This window comes from Cetorhinus maximus, chromosome 15 (assembly GCF_964194155.1).
Source record: "Cetorhinus maximus chromosome 15, sCetMax3.hap1.1, whole genome shotgun sequence".
NCBI lineage: Eukaryota > Metazoa > Chordata > Chondrichthyes > Lamniformes > Cetorhinidae > Cetorhinus > Cetorhinus maximus.
The window spans coordinates 10,400,265-10,415,807 of record NC_135893.1 but is presented as its reverse complement, the minus strand read 5'-3'; the positions used below and the strand labels follow the sequence as shown (position 1 = coordinate 10,415,807).

Genomic DNA, 15,543 nt, shown 5'->3' with positions numbered 1-15,543 from the left:
CTTCGACTTCCGAGCTTGAGTTCCTGATCTTCACCCTATAGGTGAAGCTTCATGTCAGGAGCCCAAATTTGTAAAATATACTCTTAACATGCCAGGCTGACTGGGGATACATTCCGGTCAGTTTTGATTACTGCACGAAAGGGACTTTCTAAAAAGGAATAAAGGGTAAATTTCGTGAGAAATCTTCTCCTATTTTTCATTTAAAAAATCTTTCAACAACAACAAATTCAAAGCACTTGGCAGTTCTTAAAAACAAATTCAGGTGCAACAAGAGCGTAGTCAGCACCTCACAGGTCAACAACCAATGTTTCACCTGCTGTCTTCCAGCATGTTGTCCAGTTTCAAGAGACAAAAGAAAAAGCATTAACCTTACAATAACATATCATACAAGGTGTGCAACGAGAAACTACGTCAACTAGACTAGTGTTCATTAGCAGCACAGCATAGGTATAATGTTTTCCAAAAATATATATAGTTACCCTGCTATACAACACGAAGAATGCTTATGAGTGGTGCCTGAGGACGCTGTCGTCTATGGAGCCATACCTTAGCATGACTGAGCATCTTAGGAGAGTAGGGGGAAAGTAGATCAAAAAGCAGTGAAGTATTGGACATAGATACTATTTCTGCAGTAGCATTAAGATAGGTAATTTATTTTAATGCAAATCCCAACTTTAAACTGGTGAATTTTGACTATTAAGGAATAAGGATGTGCATTTATATACTGCATTATCAGCTCTGCAGGATGATCCAAAGTGTTTCAACAAGCAATGAATTACATTTGAACTATAGTTATAGTGTAGTATTGACAACTCATTGGGATATGCATTTACAATGCTGCTGCTGCCATTAAAAATAAAGAGAAAAATCTGTGGTGCCTCCATTCCCTTAAGATTAATCAGAAACACGTAACGTGGATGGTTACTTGTACTGTCAAATTCTGGGCAGAATCAGCATTCAGAGGTGGACCCCAAAATGAGATTGCAATATCCCATAGAAATGTAAATTCTTAACTGACGCGTTCTCTCTCACACACAAAAACATTTATTAGGATCATGGCAAAAGGGATGAAAGCTTTGCAGCTGGGTTCAGAAAGTGCTGACTTTGATACCAATTAATCGTTTTTAAACTTTCCCTCTAACTGATGTCACACTACATTTTTCTCTGCGTTTTGGTCTAACAAATCCCTTTTAAAAGGTTCTCGAAGGCTTTCATGTCATTTTGAAGTGAACTCTGGCCACAAAAGGGAATACCTGCATAGCAGCAATAAGACACCATGCTGACAGTGCCCTTAAGACAGATTACTACAAGGTGTCTGCCACTGACAAGCTTATTCAAGGGGACAGCATTCCTTTTAGATCCGAGGAACAGGCAGCCCGTGAACCGCAAAACAAAAGGAACGTGAAACAAATGTCTCACTGTTATCCTTTTGGGAAGGCTAGAACACTAAATATATCATAAGCAGAAAATGCTGGAAAAACTCAGCAGGTCTAGCAGCATTTGTGGAGAGAGAAACAGAGTTAACGTTTCGAGTCCATATGACCCTTCTGCTGCCAGACCTGCTGAGTTTTTCCAGCATTTTCTGTTTTTATTTCAGATTTCCAGCATCCGCAGTATTTTGCTTTTATCATATGTTCATAACTGCTCTTGGGTCCAGATATTGTGACTCAGTGTTACTCCCACACTTATGCTCCGTGAGATTTTTCAAGCAAATCATTTTTCTTGTAATAACATAAAAAAAGACTCAAAAGAAATGTCTTTATTTCAGCCTTAAATGTTAACCTATAGTTTTTATTAAAAAAATATATTTCAAAGGTTCCTTCAAAGCATTCTATTTAATATCTGAAAGATGAAATGCGGAGAATGCCATGAGCCTGATCCATGCAGTTAATTAACAATGAGAAGATTCTGCACGGCCTGGACATTTGATTGAAATTACATTGCAGGTGAGAAAGTGCACATGACTGGTAAATAAAACAAAAAATACATGCATAATTGCAATCAGCAACACTATTCACAATGTAACAAAAGTAAAATTATATACTATAAAAAGCCCAGTGAGCTTATCATGTGCATCTGTTCACTGCAGTACCTGTCCTGTAAAGTTTAAGCTGCTTTTATTTTAGCACCTCTTTAGTTGATATTGTGGGACATTCCTAGCATTAAAACTTCAAGCTCTCAAACTCCCTTATCTCAGTGCCAGACATGAGAAACTATGTATATGAGTCTGCTGCTGGGTTGCAGGAGCCAAATATAGCTGTGTAAATACTGAATGTTAGCTCACGAATGTCAGTGCTCCAGAAACCAAATTAAAATGGTGTCAAATCAGAGACTTAACCTTTTATGAAGATAAATCTTAGCGAATAATTAAGAAAAACATTGATTTTATATTGTACTGCCACTACCACTGTCTCCAGACAATTCTCATGTAGCTTAGCAATCCTAAGGCAGAATTGACTAACGTTGGTTGCTAATAAGACAAATAGAAAAAAAAAGTGTTCTTGGTGGCTATTATACTGGAATTGCTGTGGTTGCATAAGATCCATATATCAGAATCCAGCTGCACTTGCATAACACATGGAACCATTATAAAGCGTTAATTCCAGATGGCCTGATCAAGTAGATGGGTTTATTTCTAAAGTCCCAACCACGGTGACACTCTTATTAAATCCCCCTTTAGGAATATTGGGTTTGGTCAGTTTTCAGTACAGCCACATGAAGAAAACAATATAATGCCCATTTTACTGAGGCTATGCACATTTCTTGCCAGTTGACCAATGGGCAAGTCAAAGCCAGAAAGCCACTGTTCTTTTATGCCCAACAGATATAATGCAACATATATTCCGTTATGCCACAGCATCTCAATTACAACGTTAAAATTTCTCGTTTGAAAGCCTTTCTGTGGCCGGTGACAATGTACAGCTGTGAAAGCCGGACCATCAAAAAGAGCGATGAGGCTCGAATAAGAACATTCAAAATGAAAGGACCAGATATTATCTGTGTCACGGACGGCCAACCGGACAAATGTGTGGGTGCTTGAGAATGCTGGCATTAAGAGGAACTTGTTTGAGGCCGTGATATCGAGGGAACTCACATATTTTGGACACGTGATGTGAACAGGGAGTGTTTGGAAAAAGAGGTAATGCAAGACAAAACATGGGGAAACCGTGCACGAGGGAGAATCTAAGATGGCATGGGTGGATAATATCAGAATGGGGACTGGCCTCTCTATGGGACAGGTAGTGAGGGCAGCGGAGAATAGAAATTAATGGAGAAAGATTGTCCATAGTGCGGCCAAGCCTCAGAATGAGGACGGATGAAGAACAGGCAGACATATTTCATTAAAGTCAGGTGCATTGGTGGCAAGGGCATCTGCTGCCTCACCAGTAGATCACAAAGTCCAGAGGACCACAAAGTTGCCCTTACTCTAAACCAACCTGCAAACCTAATCCGTATTTGGCTGTGGCCGTTTGAGATGCAGCATAATTGTGACAGGGCATTCTTCTTCCAGGAAAGGGAACAAAAAGGTAGTGTAGTCAGCCATAAGCAGTCTGGGTCAATCAATCAAAGATGTCGATTACTATCCTGTGCTCCTGGTACAAGATGGCACAAGGAAAAGCTTGCCTTATGAAATATATCAAGGGGAATAATGAAGATCAAAAAGGTTAATTGAAAGATTTTCAGGAGGTGGGAATCACTCACAAGGTGGCCCTTCTTCTCATCATTTTGATGCAGCTGACTGGCTTTCTAAGCTGCTTTAGAGGGTAGTTAAGAGTGACATTGGTGTGGGACTAAAGTCAAATATAGGCCAGACCAGGCAAAGGCAGATAATTTCCTTCACTCATGAACTGACTGGATTTTTCCCAAGAGATTCCACATCTGCTTCAGGATTCAAATTCTCCGTGTCAGCGTACGAACTCACATTATTTATGCCCCTCGACTGCAAGTCCAGTAACATCACCGGTACATACCATGCCCAGCAGAGATTGGACTCACTGCTGATAAGGGTCTCTCCTGGCAAACCGACAATAGGCTTCCCTATTTCAAGTTTGGGACTGTGGCTGAACACATTTTTCTCATGTCATTTGAAATAATTATGTATTTATTCATACACACGTTCCGCACCCAAAGGCATCTAAATCTTTTAGAATTCACAACACAGTGAAAGAATGATCTAGCTTAGGTGACGTTGGGAATTCTGGAACAGCATTGGAAGAGTGCTCGAGTGACTGGCCTGTCGCGTAAAATCATATCTCCCCTTTAGGAATAACCAATATAGAGAGCAACTGGAAAAAGGAAAATGTTTATTCTACAGTACAATGGACCCTAAACCACAAGCGCCACACATTTAAAGTATAAAAACCAGAGTGCTATAGACAGAGTCAAGGACAGGTTACCCGCCCACCCTACTGATCGTGGAATTGCTCACAGCTTAGGCTGAAGAGAGAAAAAAAAAAAGAGGACAAGTATTATTTAAAATAACCGTTGCACAGGACAGATCAACAGGCAAACTTTTATCTATTAAACTTGATTTGTCTTGGCAGGGATTCTAAAATATCTGTTGGAATATATGAATTCTGATTTAAAATGAGCTGAATTAAACCCGTCCTGAAATCTGTTACAAGACACGCACTTCGTACTTAACAAGGTTTTAAAAAGCCCTAAAATGTACAAGTACTCAGATGTACCCAAGGCACACACCCCAAGTTTTTTTCTTTGTATATATATATATATATATATTTTAAATTAATGAATTATGGGATTGCCACCTTACTAATATAATGGGAGTGTAAGCATTAATATGCAATCTTCAATACATAAAAACTTCAAAGTAGTTGAAGGAATAAATTTGTTCTGTTACATTCATTGAGCTACTGAGATGTAATTCTATAATCATTAATGCCATTTATGAACAGAAATACTCCTCTAAGTTTAAGCTTAGAGGAAGAGCCACCAGGTCTTGTGGTAAATTGGTCTCCAATATAATATCATTAGGGTTTTACAGGTTGCTGAGGCTTCTCATCATAACTCCCTATGAAGGAGATAGAAAAATATTAGCTGGAAGTGAGGGGTAGCTCACACAATATAGTAAGGAGTACCAAAGGAGTTCTGTTCTCAGAAGAGTCCCCATTATCATAGTTAAAGGTCAGAAAACAATTTACTTTTCAAAATAATCAACTGGAAGTTGCAAACAGAGTACTGCATTTGGTGAAATACGGAGGCTATTTTCACCAAAAGACAGGTCTGGACTCAATAGGTTAATGGCTAATAATCAGCCACACACAGAATAAGAAGCTTTTAAGGTCAGTTTACTGATGAAAATGTTTCTTCCCTTTCACCACCTCCCTAGATATGCTATTTTCTACATGTCAGAGTTTACTATTAAACAAATGCTGGTACAAAACAATAAACGTCAACATATACAGGGTAAGTTGTGGTTGTAACTGTTGGCATGTTGGGAGAGCATCCCATTTAATTTACTTTCTGAGGCAATTATCAGCATATAGTTAACACCGAAAACATACCAAAATTGTAGGTGAACCTGCAATTCATATTTGCTCTCAAAGCAAAACTATGATATTTCATAATATTAACAATAGTTTTTAGGAAAATTGTCTTTACTCAGCACTGAATGCCTTAGTAATACCATGATCAACAAACTCTTATATTTTTAAAAAAACGCAAACCCTCATGTCTTTGGCTATTGTAGATGTATCCACTAATTTCAAATCTGAAATATGAGAAGTGCCATTCTATCAAAATTCACTCAATGTGTATGAATTGTGCCAGTCAAAACTTAGGCAAATTCCAGGATAATAGAACCTCAAAGGTTCTGCAATTTTAAAAAATTTACAAAATTGTTACAATATCGCAACCATGCAAAAACAATTAAGAATCAAAAATACAGGTTTCGAACTTCCACTCAAATTCCAATTTGCAGTACCACACTATTCCTGCTGGTGGTACTGCTGCTGAGTTTATCGGCTCCTCCGCCACCAGGATCGCAGTTAAACTGAGCAGTGCCACCAACAGGCTTTGGGCAGTACTTCAGTTTGTTTGTAACGTGGTTGAATAAACTCAAGGCATTTGCAAAATGTAGTGGTCATCATTTATCTTTTCACCTTAAGAACATGCAGTACAGCAGATGATAAAATTAATGAGTTTACAGTATTACAAGTCAAATATTTCTGTTCTCTTTTTCTATATGCATCCAATGTATTGTGTGGATAATCATAAAATCTTAAAAAAAAGAAACCCCACTGTTTATCAGTTTCAAGAAGAGGCACTTAAAGTACACATATAAATACAAGCTGACGATAACAGCGTAATTTAAAAAAAATTATTTCGTCTCGTTAATAAATTAAACAGTCTTTGTAAGGCAGTTTCCTGTAGACATTTGGTTCGTAGAATTGCACTGCATAGGGATCCAGAGGCAAGCTGGGACAGAGCAATTCTCATTGCAGATGCAGGCAGAAGCATTACGTAAACAGAAGTGATTCTGGAGAGAACACAAAGAGGACATTAAGGCGACAGCATCATTCCTGTTACTGCTGAAGTTTAAAGTTGGGTAAGGGGGAATTGGAAGGTAGAAACTTTTGTCAAGTAATAGTTGCAAAATCCTCTCATAAGGACTAAATTCTTCACAATTAACGAGGATAAACGACACCCGTAATGAGTAATTACAAAGTCTGTCACATAAGCGCAATATTAGCTCCAGGTTAATTCTGTAACACAAAAGTTGATACCAACAAGCATCTTAAAATTTGTAGAGTGACACTTGTGTTCGAAGGTGTTTCAAAATGAAGATAAGCGAATGTTAAGTCGCAACAAGGCAGATTATAGTCGGGCAGTGGGAGGGTGTTTTAAAAGACAAAATCACAGCAGAAGACAGAGGTTTTTAAAATATATTTAAAGGAAGTGACCTAGAGCGGTTTAAGAGGAGTGTTTGAGAGAGCAGGAAGAGGTTGGTATATAGAATAGAGGGGTGTGGAGTGAGGAAATGGTCCAGTCAGTAGAGAAGATTTGAGTGCTGTGAAATTGCAAGATCAAGGTGGAAGGCATCTGTGCGTGGGTGGGAGAGTTTACATAAAGGGAGAGGTCAATGAAGGAGAGGGCAGTAGAGAATTAAGAGGGGGTGAAGCAGGACGATTGCATGTGGAAGAGTGAAGTCTTTTTTTCCTTGAAGAACATTTCAGTGTAGAAATTGAGATCCAGAGGGAAGAGATTTCAGTGAGGAATATGAACAGGTTTGTAGACAATAAGCAACTTAAAGGAGATCTAAGAGGATTGACAGGAATGGTAAAGGATGAGATGCATAAATGAAGAGCTGGTACAGTAAAGACAGAGACAGAGGTAAGATCTGGAGAAGACTGTTGTCTATAGTGGTTTGGGTAGTGGACTGGGTGATCAGGCAGTGGGCTTTGGTAAGACAGAAAGAGTTCCAACAGCAAGGCAGGTCTCAGTCAGGCCATGTTGTTGATGCTCACCTCCAGTCAAGAGCTGGGGAGAGCCTGGTTTGTGAGGAAGCAGCAATGCAGAGGGGCCCACTGGAATGGGTTGGGGAAGGAGTCTGAAGTGCCAGGGTTAGTTGGTGTGTGTGGGGAGGAGAGAAGGAATGGGGAGAAAACTGGAGAAATTGACCCTCAGGGAGCATTGTGGGTGACTAGATGTCAGGAGTGAAGAAAGGGGCATAGTTTGAGAGACTGCTTGGAGTAAACCAGTGCTGAATAACATGGCGAGTATGGTAGAAGATGCCCAGAGGTCATAGAGAAACTGAGTAGAGACAACATTGGAGTTCAACAGAAAAGTACTGGAGTAAATACAGGGAGATCTACTTGGACATGCTGTAATGAAGGAGGAAAGGGGACAGTGGGGAAGACACTAAAAGAGAAGATGAGGTGAAGAGTAGATATGCCAGGGATAAGAGAAATAGAGAAGATAGGATGCTCAGATCAGGAGAAAGCATCCAAAACATGAATGCAAGTTAGCAAGGAGCATTTTACAACAATGCGGGTGAAATAGTGGCATGTGAAAAAATTGGAGTGTGCACATTGTAAATAAAGAGAGAAAGTTTTTAAGTTTCTTGTATTGTTAATGTGCTTATTATACATACAACCACTCTACCCTTGGTGCTTTTATCTCTTTGTGTTGCAACTTGCTGATGATTTGGAACTTTTGATGTTTAAATTTTCATAAAGACAGGATGGCTCTTCTTTCAACCTTTAGGATAGGAGAAGAATAAAGATGATTTATAATTTTGTATGTTTGCATAAATGTATCTATAAATTGCCCAATATTAGAGGACTGAGCAAGTCATTTGCTCCCTCTCCTTATACGTCACAGTTACAGCATATTTCCTTGTGGTTGTGCACCCACAAATCAGAATTGGTCATAATGCAGCACTAAACTGGCAAGCTCAAAGAAACCATTACACACTGGTGAGCAATGGGAGAGGTGGCCCTCGGCAGTTCCTATATCTCTCCTCGTTGACATGGGGGAAGGGAGGGGGCGGGGAGGCAGAGGCAGCTAAGCCAGGTGCCTGCAGCCAATGGCACCCGACAGCATTATTTAATAGAGGATTTAAACAGGTTATCGCCTCTGATAAAATGGCAGACAAATGAATTTATACAAACTTATGTACAATAATGTCGCTCAGTTTAAGTTCCAAGATAAAAACAAAAAGCTAAAAGCTACTGCGGATGCTGGAAATCCAAAACAAAAACAGAATTACCTGGAAAAACTCAGCAGGTCTGGCAGCATCGGTGGAGAAGAAATCAGTTAACGTTTCGAGTCTTCATGACCCTTCGGCAGAACTGTTCTTACAGCAGGGCTGTAAGATAGCATTTTGACTGGGGCTTTGTTATGCAGTGCTGCTGAGAACAGTGCTTTGGAAACTCTGAAGCAATAAAATGGAGTGGAGCATGTTGATGGGCTTCCAGCACGTTTCGCACAGCACCCCACGTTGGACAAGGTGTTACTGTGGGAAAGCTGTGCCTGCAGCAAGGAAAGGTCTGATTGTGATGTCAGTAAGCTATCCCAGCTGATTTGATGGGCATTTCACATAAGATCATAAAAGAAATGGGAGCAGGACTAGGCCATTCAGCCTGATCTGGTTGTGGCCTCAACTCCACTTTCCTGTCCGTCACCCGTACGCTTGGCAAACCTGGTCTGTGCACGTGCAGTGGCACCTGTGCTAACCAGTCTCGATTCACTTGCGTTCAGCAACACAACGGAACGCCAACCAGCATTATTTAAAGGGCCGGGCATCCAATTTGCAGTTGAGGTGCTTTTGACTTACTTCTCCAGCAAAGGTAGTGCATGTGCTGTGGCTTGTTTTTGGGGGTTTTGTGGTGAGCTGCTGGCCCAACACTGCAAGAGATGTGAGGGCTGTGGCTGCAGTGCCTCTGGGCCTGCAACGTGACCACAAATGGAGCAGCAGCTGCAGAGAGGGTAAGTTCTGCAGAGGGAGGTGAAGGAGGCCCTACCCATCAAGTAATTTTCCCGAGCACTTCTCTTACCTCCACCAAATCCAGGGTAGTGCTTGAGGTGACTAAAGTTCGATAGTGAAGTGTATTGCTTCCTTCAACACAACCTAGAGCCTTGCATCAGAATGAGGACAATGTCCACAAAGGTCAAAGTGGTACTGAACTTCGATCGTCTGGATTTCTCCAGGCTGGAGAAGGTGATATATCCAATATTTCCCAGAATGCCATACATCGATGCACCCAGGGGATCATAGAGGCCATTTAGTCAGGAGAGGAGAATAAATTGTTCTCTCCCTCAGTAGGGAGAAGCAGGATGGCGGTTTTGTGACTCACAATCAAGACCTCTCCTTGAGCTGCTGCTGCATGCAGAGCTTGCCTGCTCTAGCACTTTATCCAATGTGGGGTGCAGCGCGAAACATGGAGGCCCAGCAACACTCCCCACTCTATTTTATTGCTTCAGAGTTCCTGAGGCGCTGGTCTCAGCGGCACTACAGGACTCAAAGGCCCAGTCAAAATGCCATCTTGCAGTTCTGCTAAAGAATAAAAACTAAGACCTGGAACTTACACAGAGGCATTATTGCGCAAAAGTTTGTATAAAGTCATTTGTCTGCCACTTTATCAGAGATAGCCTATTTAAATCCTTTATTAAATAGTGGACATAAGAATATCATACTGTACTTTCCAGGCCGATAGGGTAGACTTTCTGCTTTGGATGCAATCTGGGTTCAAATTGTGCCCAAAACTGCACTACTTTTGAGAAGTGACTTTTTTTCTCAAGTGTTCCTCACTTCCATATTGCCAACTGTAAAATTGGCTACAAGCCATTAAATTGGGCAGGCTTTTAGAACGCAATTTATTTTAAAATTACATTAAAATATGCCTTGATATATTTAAGTGATAACTAAGTGGATTTTGATTAATACAGCTGAAATTGGGTTTATCATGAAAAACAAGCATTTTTAATTGGTGCCTGGTCCATCAATTGTGATTAACCCGATTTTAAATAACCAGAAATGACTTAAAAAAACACACAGGACTATTTGCTAATTATATTGATGCACAGCTGTCCATTTCATCGTAAGTTTAAAAAAAAAATGTATTCAAAAGCTTTTAAAATGTGTCTATCAGTGCCCTTCTGCCCAAAATTAGACTGCTTAAAAGCCTGCAAACAGGTGCAATTAGTTGAAACTCACAATCGTGATTAATTTGATCTGGGGCATGGCCAGTTCTATGGATGGGGTCTGCTTCCAGCGCAATGTTTTTTTTTAAAACTAGCACAATCATTGAAGCTTGACTTGCGCTGGACGTAAATTTGTGCTCGAAATTCTGCAATTTTTTGTGCTGGAATGACTTGGGCTGAACAAAAGCACAAACTGGCCAAAACGTGCTCAAGCGTAAAGAGGCCCTGTAATGTCTTTTTATAATCTTCCATAAAACAGAATTACTTACGCAGAGAACACTCGAGATGGGGCAGCATGCCTTTTGGTTTTAGTTTTCTCCATACGTAGATAATGGATATTTGAGTACTCTCGTTCCTTTGTCTTGCTTTTCTGGGGGAAACAATGTTCAAATACTTAAAGAAGTCAGTAACGTAGCTATGTATTTATAAAGCACATGGCATTCAGGAATTAATTACCTGTATTTTAAGGATGAACTCTCATAATTATTTTAAGTTTTTCCTGTTAAATTTGATTACCGAAATGTTCTTATTCCAGAGTGGCCTAATTTTTTTGTCTCTTCCAGCTTCATGCTGGCAATAGAATCGAATGCCTGCGAATGGATGGGGGACGGTGTGAAATGGCCTGACAGTCAAAGAACATGCTGGCTTTGGGGTGATCCTGAACAGGGCAGCCTGGACCAGGGAAAGGTGCATGGCAGTTCAGGTGGGTTACAGCTCGAACCTCAGGGAGCAAAACTTAAATGGCGCGTTTCCAACGACGGCTGAACAATTTAATTTTGCCAGTTCTTTTTTCTTGCCATCCGATGCTGACCGCCAATTTTGATTAATAAATTGTTTGAACATCATTTCTGCTTTCTGCTTGTTGACTGGTAGATTTCTTGCTTACTCAGGGACTATTTATGGTTGTTTTACAAACGTGGTGTCTGAAACTATCAGCTGCAAAGAACTTTTATATGCAAAAACGTGAGGCCCAAAAAGTCATGTGATGGGGAAAAGCTACCAGTTTATATACTAGCAGGTCTCCCATGGAATTTGCTTATAGTGAGGCAGGATATATTCCAGAGGGAGAGCCTGAAATGAAATGGGTGGCACTTGTGGAATAACGATTGGAATAGCTACATCAAGGCCTTTGGATACAAAGGGTGCCTAACACCCGTTTCAGGCTGGCTCCCTGCACACCTAGAATTCACCATGTTCTAATTTGGTAGCCAATGCAACTTCGGTGAAGTTCGAGCACAAAGTATTGCCACAAAATTTAAATTTTTCATCTTAAAAATGAGTGAACAGTGAATGAGTTTGTCCTCCTCTGTCTCATGATAGCACAAATTTCTCTTAAACTGAAGAGCAAAGGCACTTTCTGGCTGCTTACTTTAAGAGTTGCTAATACTATTGACAAATTAATCTAAACTCTATTTTTAAATAGCTCTGGTGAGCTGTATGCATGCTGACTGTGCAAGCAGCTGTTACAGTAACCAGGTGGGCTCAGAGAAGCTGAACACGAACATTTTAAAACATGCTGATTAAAATTGAGACTATATCTGACTTTCCTTTAGTTGAGTCACTCCTCCTTGGTTCTGTCACCTGTCTTTTCTATGTCTCTCAGTTTCTTCCTCTCCATATGTGTATGTGTATATATATATATATATATATATATATATATATATTTTCACATTCTCTTATTACATCATATTCTCTGTATACTCTCCCTTTCTTTCTGTATGTCTTCTTCACTCTCACTTACAGTCTTTGGCCTAGGCCTTTGTAAGCACCCATTTCTGGGCGCACAGAGTGTACTGGGAGCGATTCCTACGACTTAATGGATAGATCCAAGACCTGCCTAATACTGGGTCTGGAGTTTCATTATCAAGCTGTAGACATCTAATAGGCACCCTCAAAGAGCTTGGCGGCAAAGAGGAATGGAATATCGGGCTGCTGTGACAATTTATACCAATATACGTATGCCCTTCATCAATATAGTGTGGTTAACGCACTTCCAGCATAAAATGTGCTTTAGATTTTCCCCCTGCATGATTTGGAAAGCTAACCAGCAGAGCATGTGGTCCGGCTGCCTGACAGTACTAGCGTGAGACCCAATCCAGTTTGAGGACTGGGACACAATAGCATCCATCCAGCAGACAGTGACAGAAAATGGATGTGCCAGGGCTCTAGACCACCATATTACTGGGCAGCTTAGTTGACCTCCAGGCTCAGAGAAGAGGGAAATATGGGGGTGGGGTCAGTTCTCTGGAGGGGCAGGAGATCTGGTGTGGTAGTGGTCAGGTTGTGAAACCTGGAGGAGCATTCATGCCTCTTTTGGCCCCATGAAAATAAATTTAAACTCAGATTGTGCCCTCTCTGGCTGCACTGTGTCAGTTGAAATTGTGCAGAGCATGCCCCACCCAGTTTGAATCCTAAAATAGGAATTGGGGTCCTATGCCACCGTTTTGCATATTAAAAGGGCATACCACCTGACACAAACAGGTGCATTGGTTTCCCAGCAGCAGGTCTTTGGGAACATGGTGTCAGTCAGACCATCAGTGGGAACATGGTGGTAAGTCATGCCTTACAATTTTCTGGCCCTTATTACATTTTTCAAGGCAGGAGACCTCACAATTTCCTTCCTGGTCTCCCTATCCCCCTCCATTTTCTGTGTTTTCTCTCATTTTGTTTCAATAAAAATAACTCTGAAAATAGTCCACATCAAAATTTGCTTAAAGAAAAGCTCCAAAGATTGTTCTTTACCCTTAGTAGCATTTAAATCTGGCGGGCCTTCCTTAATAGAGGTGAGGTGGGCTCTTGTGAGTCCTCTGTTGCCTCCATTAAATAGCTCCCTAAGTTCAAATCCCATCATTACAGCTGGGAATTTAACTTCAAATAATCAACTAAATCCAGAATAAAAAAACTAGCAGCAGCAACAGTGATCCTGAAATTACTAGATTGTTATAAAAATCCATCTGGTTCACTGATGTCCTTTAAGAAAATCTATCATCCCTGCCAAGTCTGGAGTAAATTTGTCTCCAGACCAACAGCAATGTGGTTGACTCTTAACTGCCTGCGAAAATGGCCTAGCAAGCCACTCATTTGTACCTCAAGGGCAATTAGAGATGGGCAATAAATGTTGAACTTGCTAGCAACGCCCACATCCTATGAATGAATTAAAAAAACTGACATGAACTGTTTGCTTATCAATCCTTACACTGGCTGCTGCAAGGTATGCCATTTACTCCTCCTTTCAATTATTTTTAATTATTATCCTCAGACTTTCAAGACTACATATATACTTTATTAATCTGTTTAAAGTGTGAAATACTGAAAAGTTTAATTTATATTTAGTGGCATATTCAATGATTATAGCTGTTGGAAGGTTACTCTGTGACAGGGCAGCAATTGCACAGTTTATGATTAATACAGCATATCCCAGTTAAGCTTCAAAGCGTGTTCAAACCTGACTCTTGCCAAAGGGCAGCTAACAGATATGACACAGTACAGGCATACAGTGAGAACAACAGAGATCAGAACGATACATCTGTTGTCACTTCCAACTGCTTAGTTTAATACTGCTGAAAGTGCTGAAATATTTAAAGATCCAAGTTAGATAATATGTCTGTTTTGAAGGGAAACAAAGTTAAAAACTAGCCGCTTGGTAGTACAGAACTTGAGTATTCCTGAGAAAAAAAACATGTTATTTAATCTTATAGTCTTGCACTCAGCAGGACAGATACAAGAATACCAAATTTCAAAGGGAGCAGCAGTTTATACTGCATGAGAAAAGGCTGCTGATTGGTTGGCAAGAGAACTGGTTTGTTGAGGCTTCAATAGCATCTCTTTTTTTCCAGCAATACTGAAGTTATTAATGTAAATCTAATTTTACTGAACAAATATCATAGGATATCAGATTTCAGCCAATCTATCCTTACTTTAATTAAGATTTGTACATTCAAAATGCTGTAAGTTTTGGTAAAATGTAAAGCTTAAATATTTTGAAACACCAGTCTTGCAGTCAGTATTCCTTCAAGCAAAAAAGCAGTTTTTCTCCTGTTCATTTTATGACATGAATGGAGTACAAAGGTTTTGCAAACCAATGAGAAAGGATTCTGTATTTTTTATTGAAAGCTTTTGAACTCTCTCAAAGTGGGTGATTAATGACATAATTACCTGTTCCTCCAGTAATCTTTTCTGAACTGTCTCAATATACTGCTGCACAGCCATGTAAATGAATTTATACTGAGCCTCTGTCTGTACCATTCCTGATCTTTGTTTTCGTACCATTTGAATCGTTTTAGGGATGTCTATGTCGCAGTCCAAACCTATTGATGAAACAAAAATGAAGGTTTCATATCTTTATTTTACAATAAAGCTACAACAAAGGCTTACAAAACACATTTTTGAACCTGAACACAACTATCATAGGATTCTTGCCTAATATTGTAAATATGTGCTCATCAGGTTTTGAAATTAGCATCTGCAATTTCCTTGGGGATTCTACCGATATATTGCCGTAACTTCAGTGGAAAAAAAAAGCAGTGAGAAAAGCCAAATTTTCCTCCTAGATATTTATTTCTGCAGCTATTATTCCAATTGGTGCCATTATTGAAGGTATCTTGTCATGAGTTTCAAGGCAGATGATGCTGAGGCAGTGTAAAGATGCTTTTACGCTTGGCAGTTTTGGTGAAGTTACATATTTTTACCTTGGTAAAATGTACAATTCATGATTCTGCTTTTGGTATGAGAAAGATAGTTTCAGTAATGTAACTGAATGCAGGTGATGCATGGGCATTGTTTTTCCAGAACCCAAGCCGAGGAAGATGTGCCAAACATAAAAGGTGTCTCCTTTTATGTCGCTCAATTCAACTTTGTGCCTTAAACCTTTGTGTGTAA

The 15,543-nt window shown here is 40.0% G+C and overlaps 1 protein-coding gene across 6 annotated transcripts in view; it reads right to left on the bottom strand.

Moving 5' to 3' along the window:
- Window positions 1-5,293: 5,293 nt before the first annotated feature.
- The window catches only part of ptpn11b (protein tyrosine phosphatase non-receptor type 11b), a 133,667-nt gene continuing 123,417 nt past the window's right edge, over window positions 5,294-15,543 (bottom strand). For 4 of the 6 annotated variants that reach the window (XM_078557871.1, XM_078557873.1, XM_078557868.1 and 1 more), the window contains exons 13-15: window positions 14,821-14,972; window positions 10,935-11,035; window positions 5,294-8,220 (exon numbers count right to left, since the gene is read on the bottom strand). In XM_078557871.1, the coding sequence (XP_078413997.1) occupies window positions 8,136-8,220; window positions 10,935-11,035; window positions 14,821-14,972 (338 nt within the window). In that variant the 3' untranslated portion in view covers window positions 5,294-8,135. The remainder of the gene's footprint in view (window positions 8,221-10,934; window positions 11,036-14,820; window positions 14,973-15,543) is intronic. The other 2 variants (XM_078557869.1, XM_078557870.1) reach the window with 2 other exon arrangements.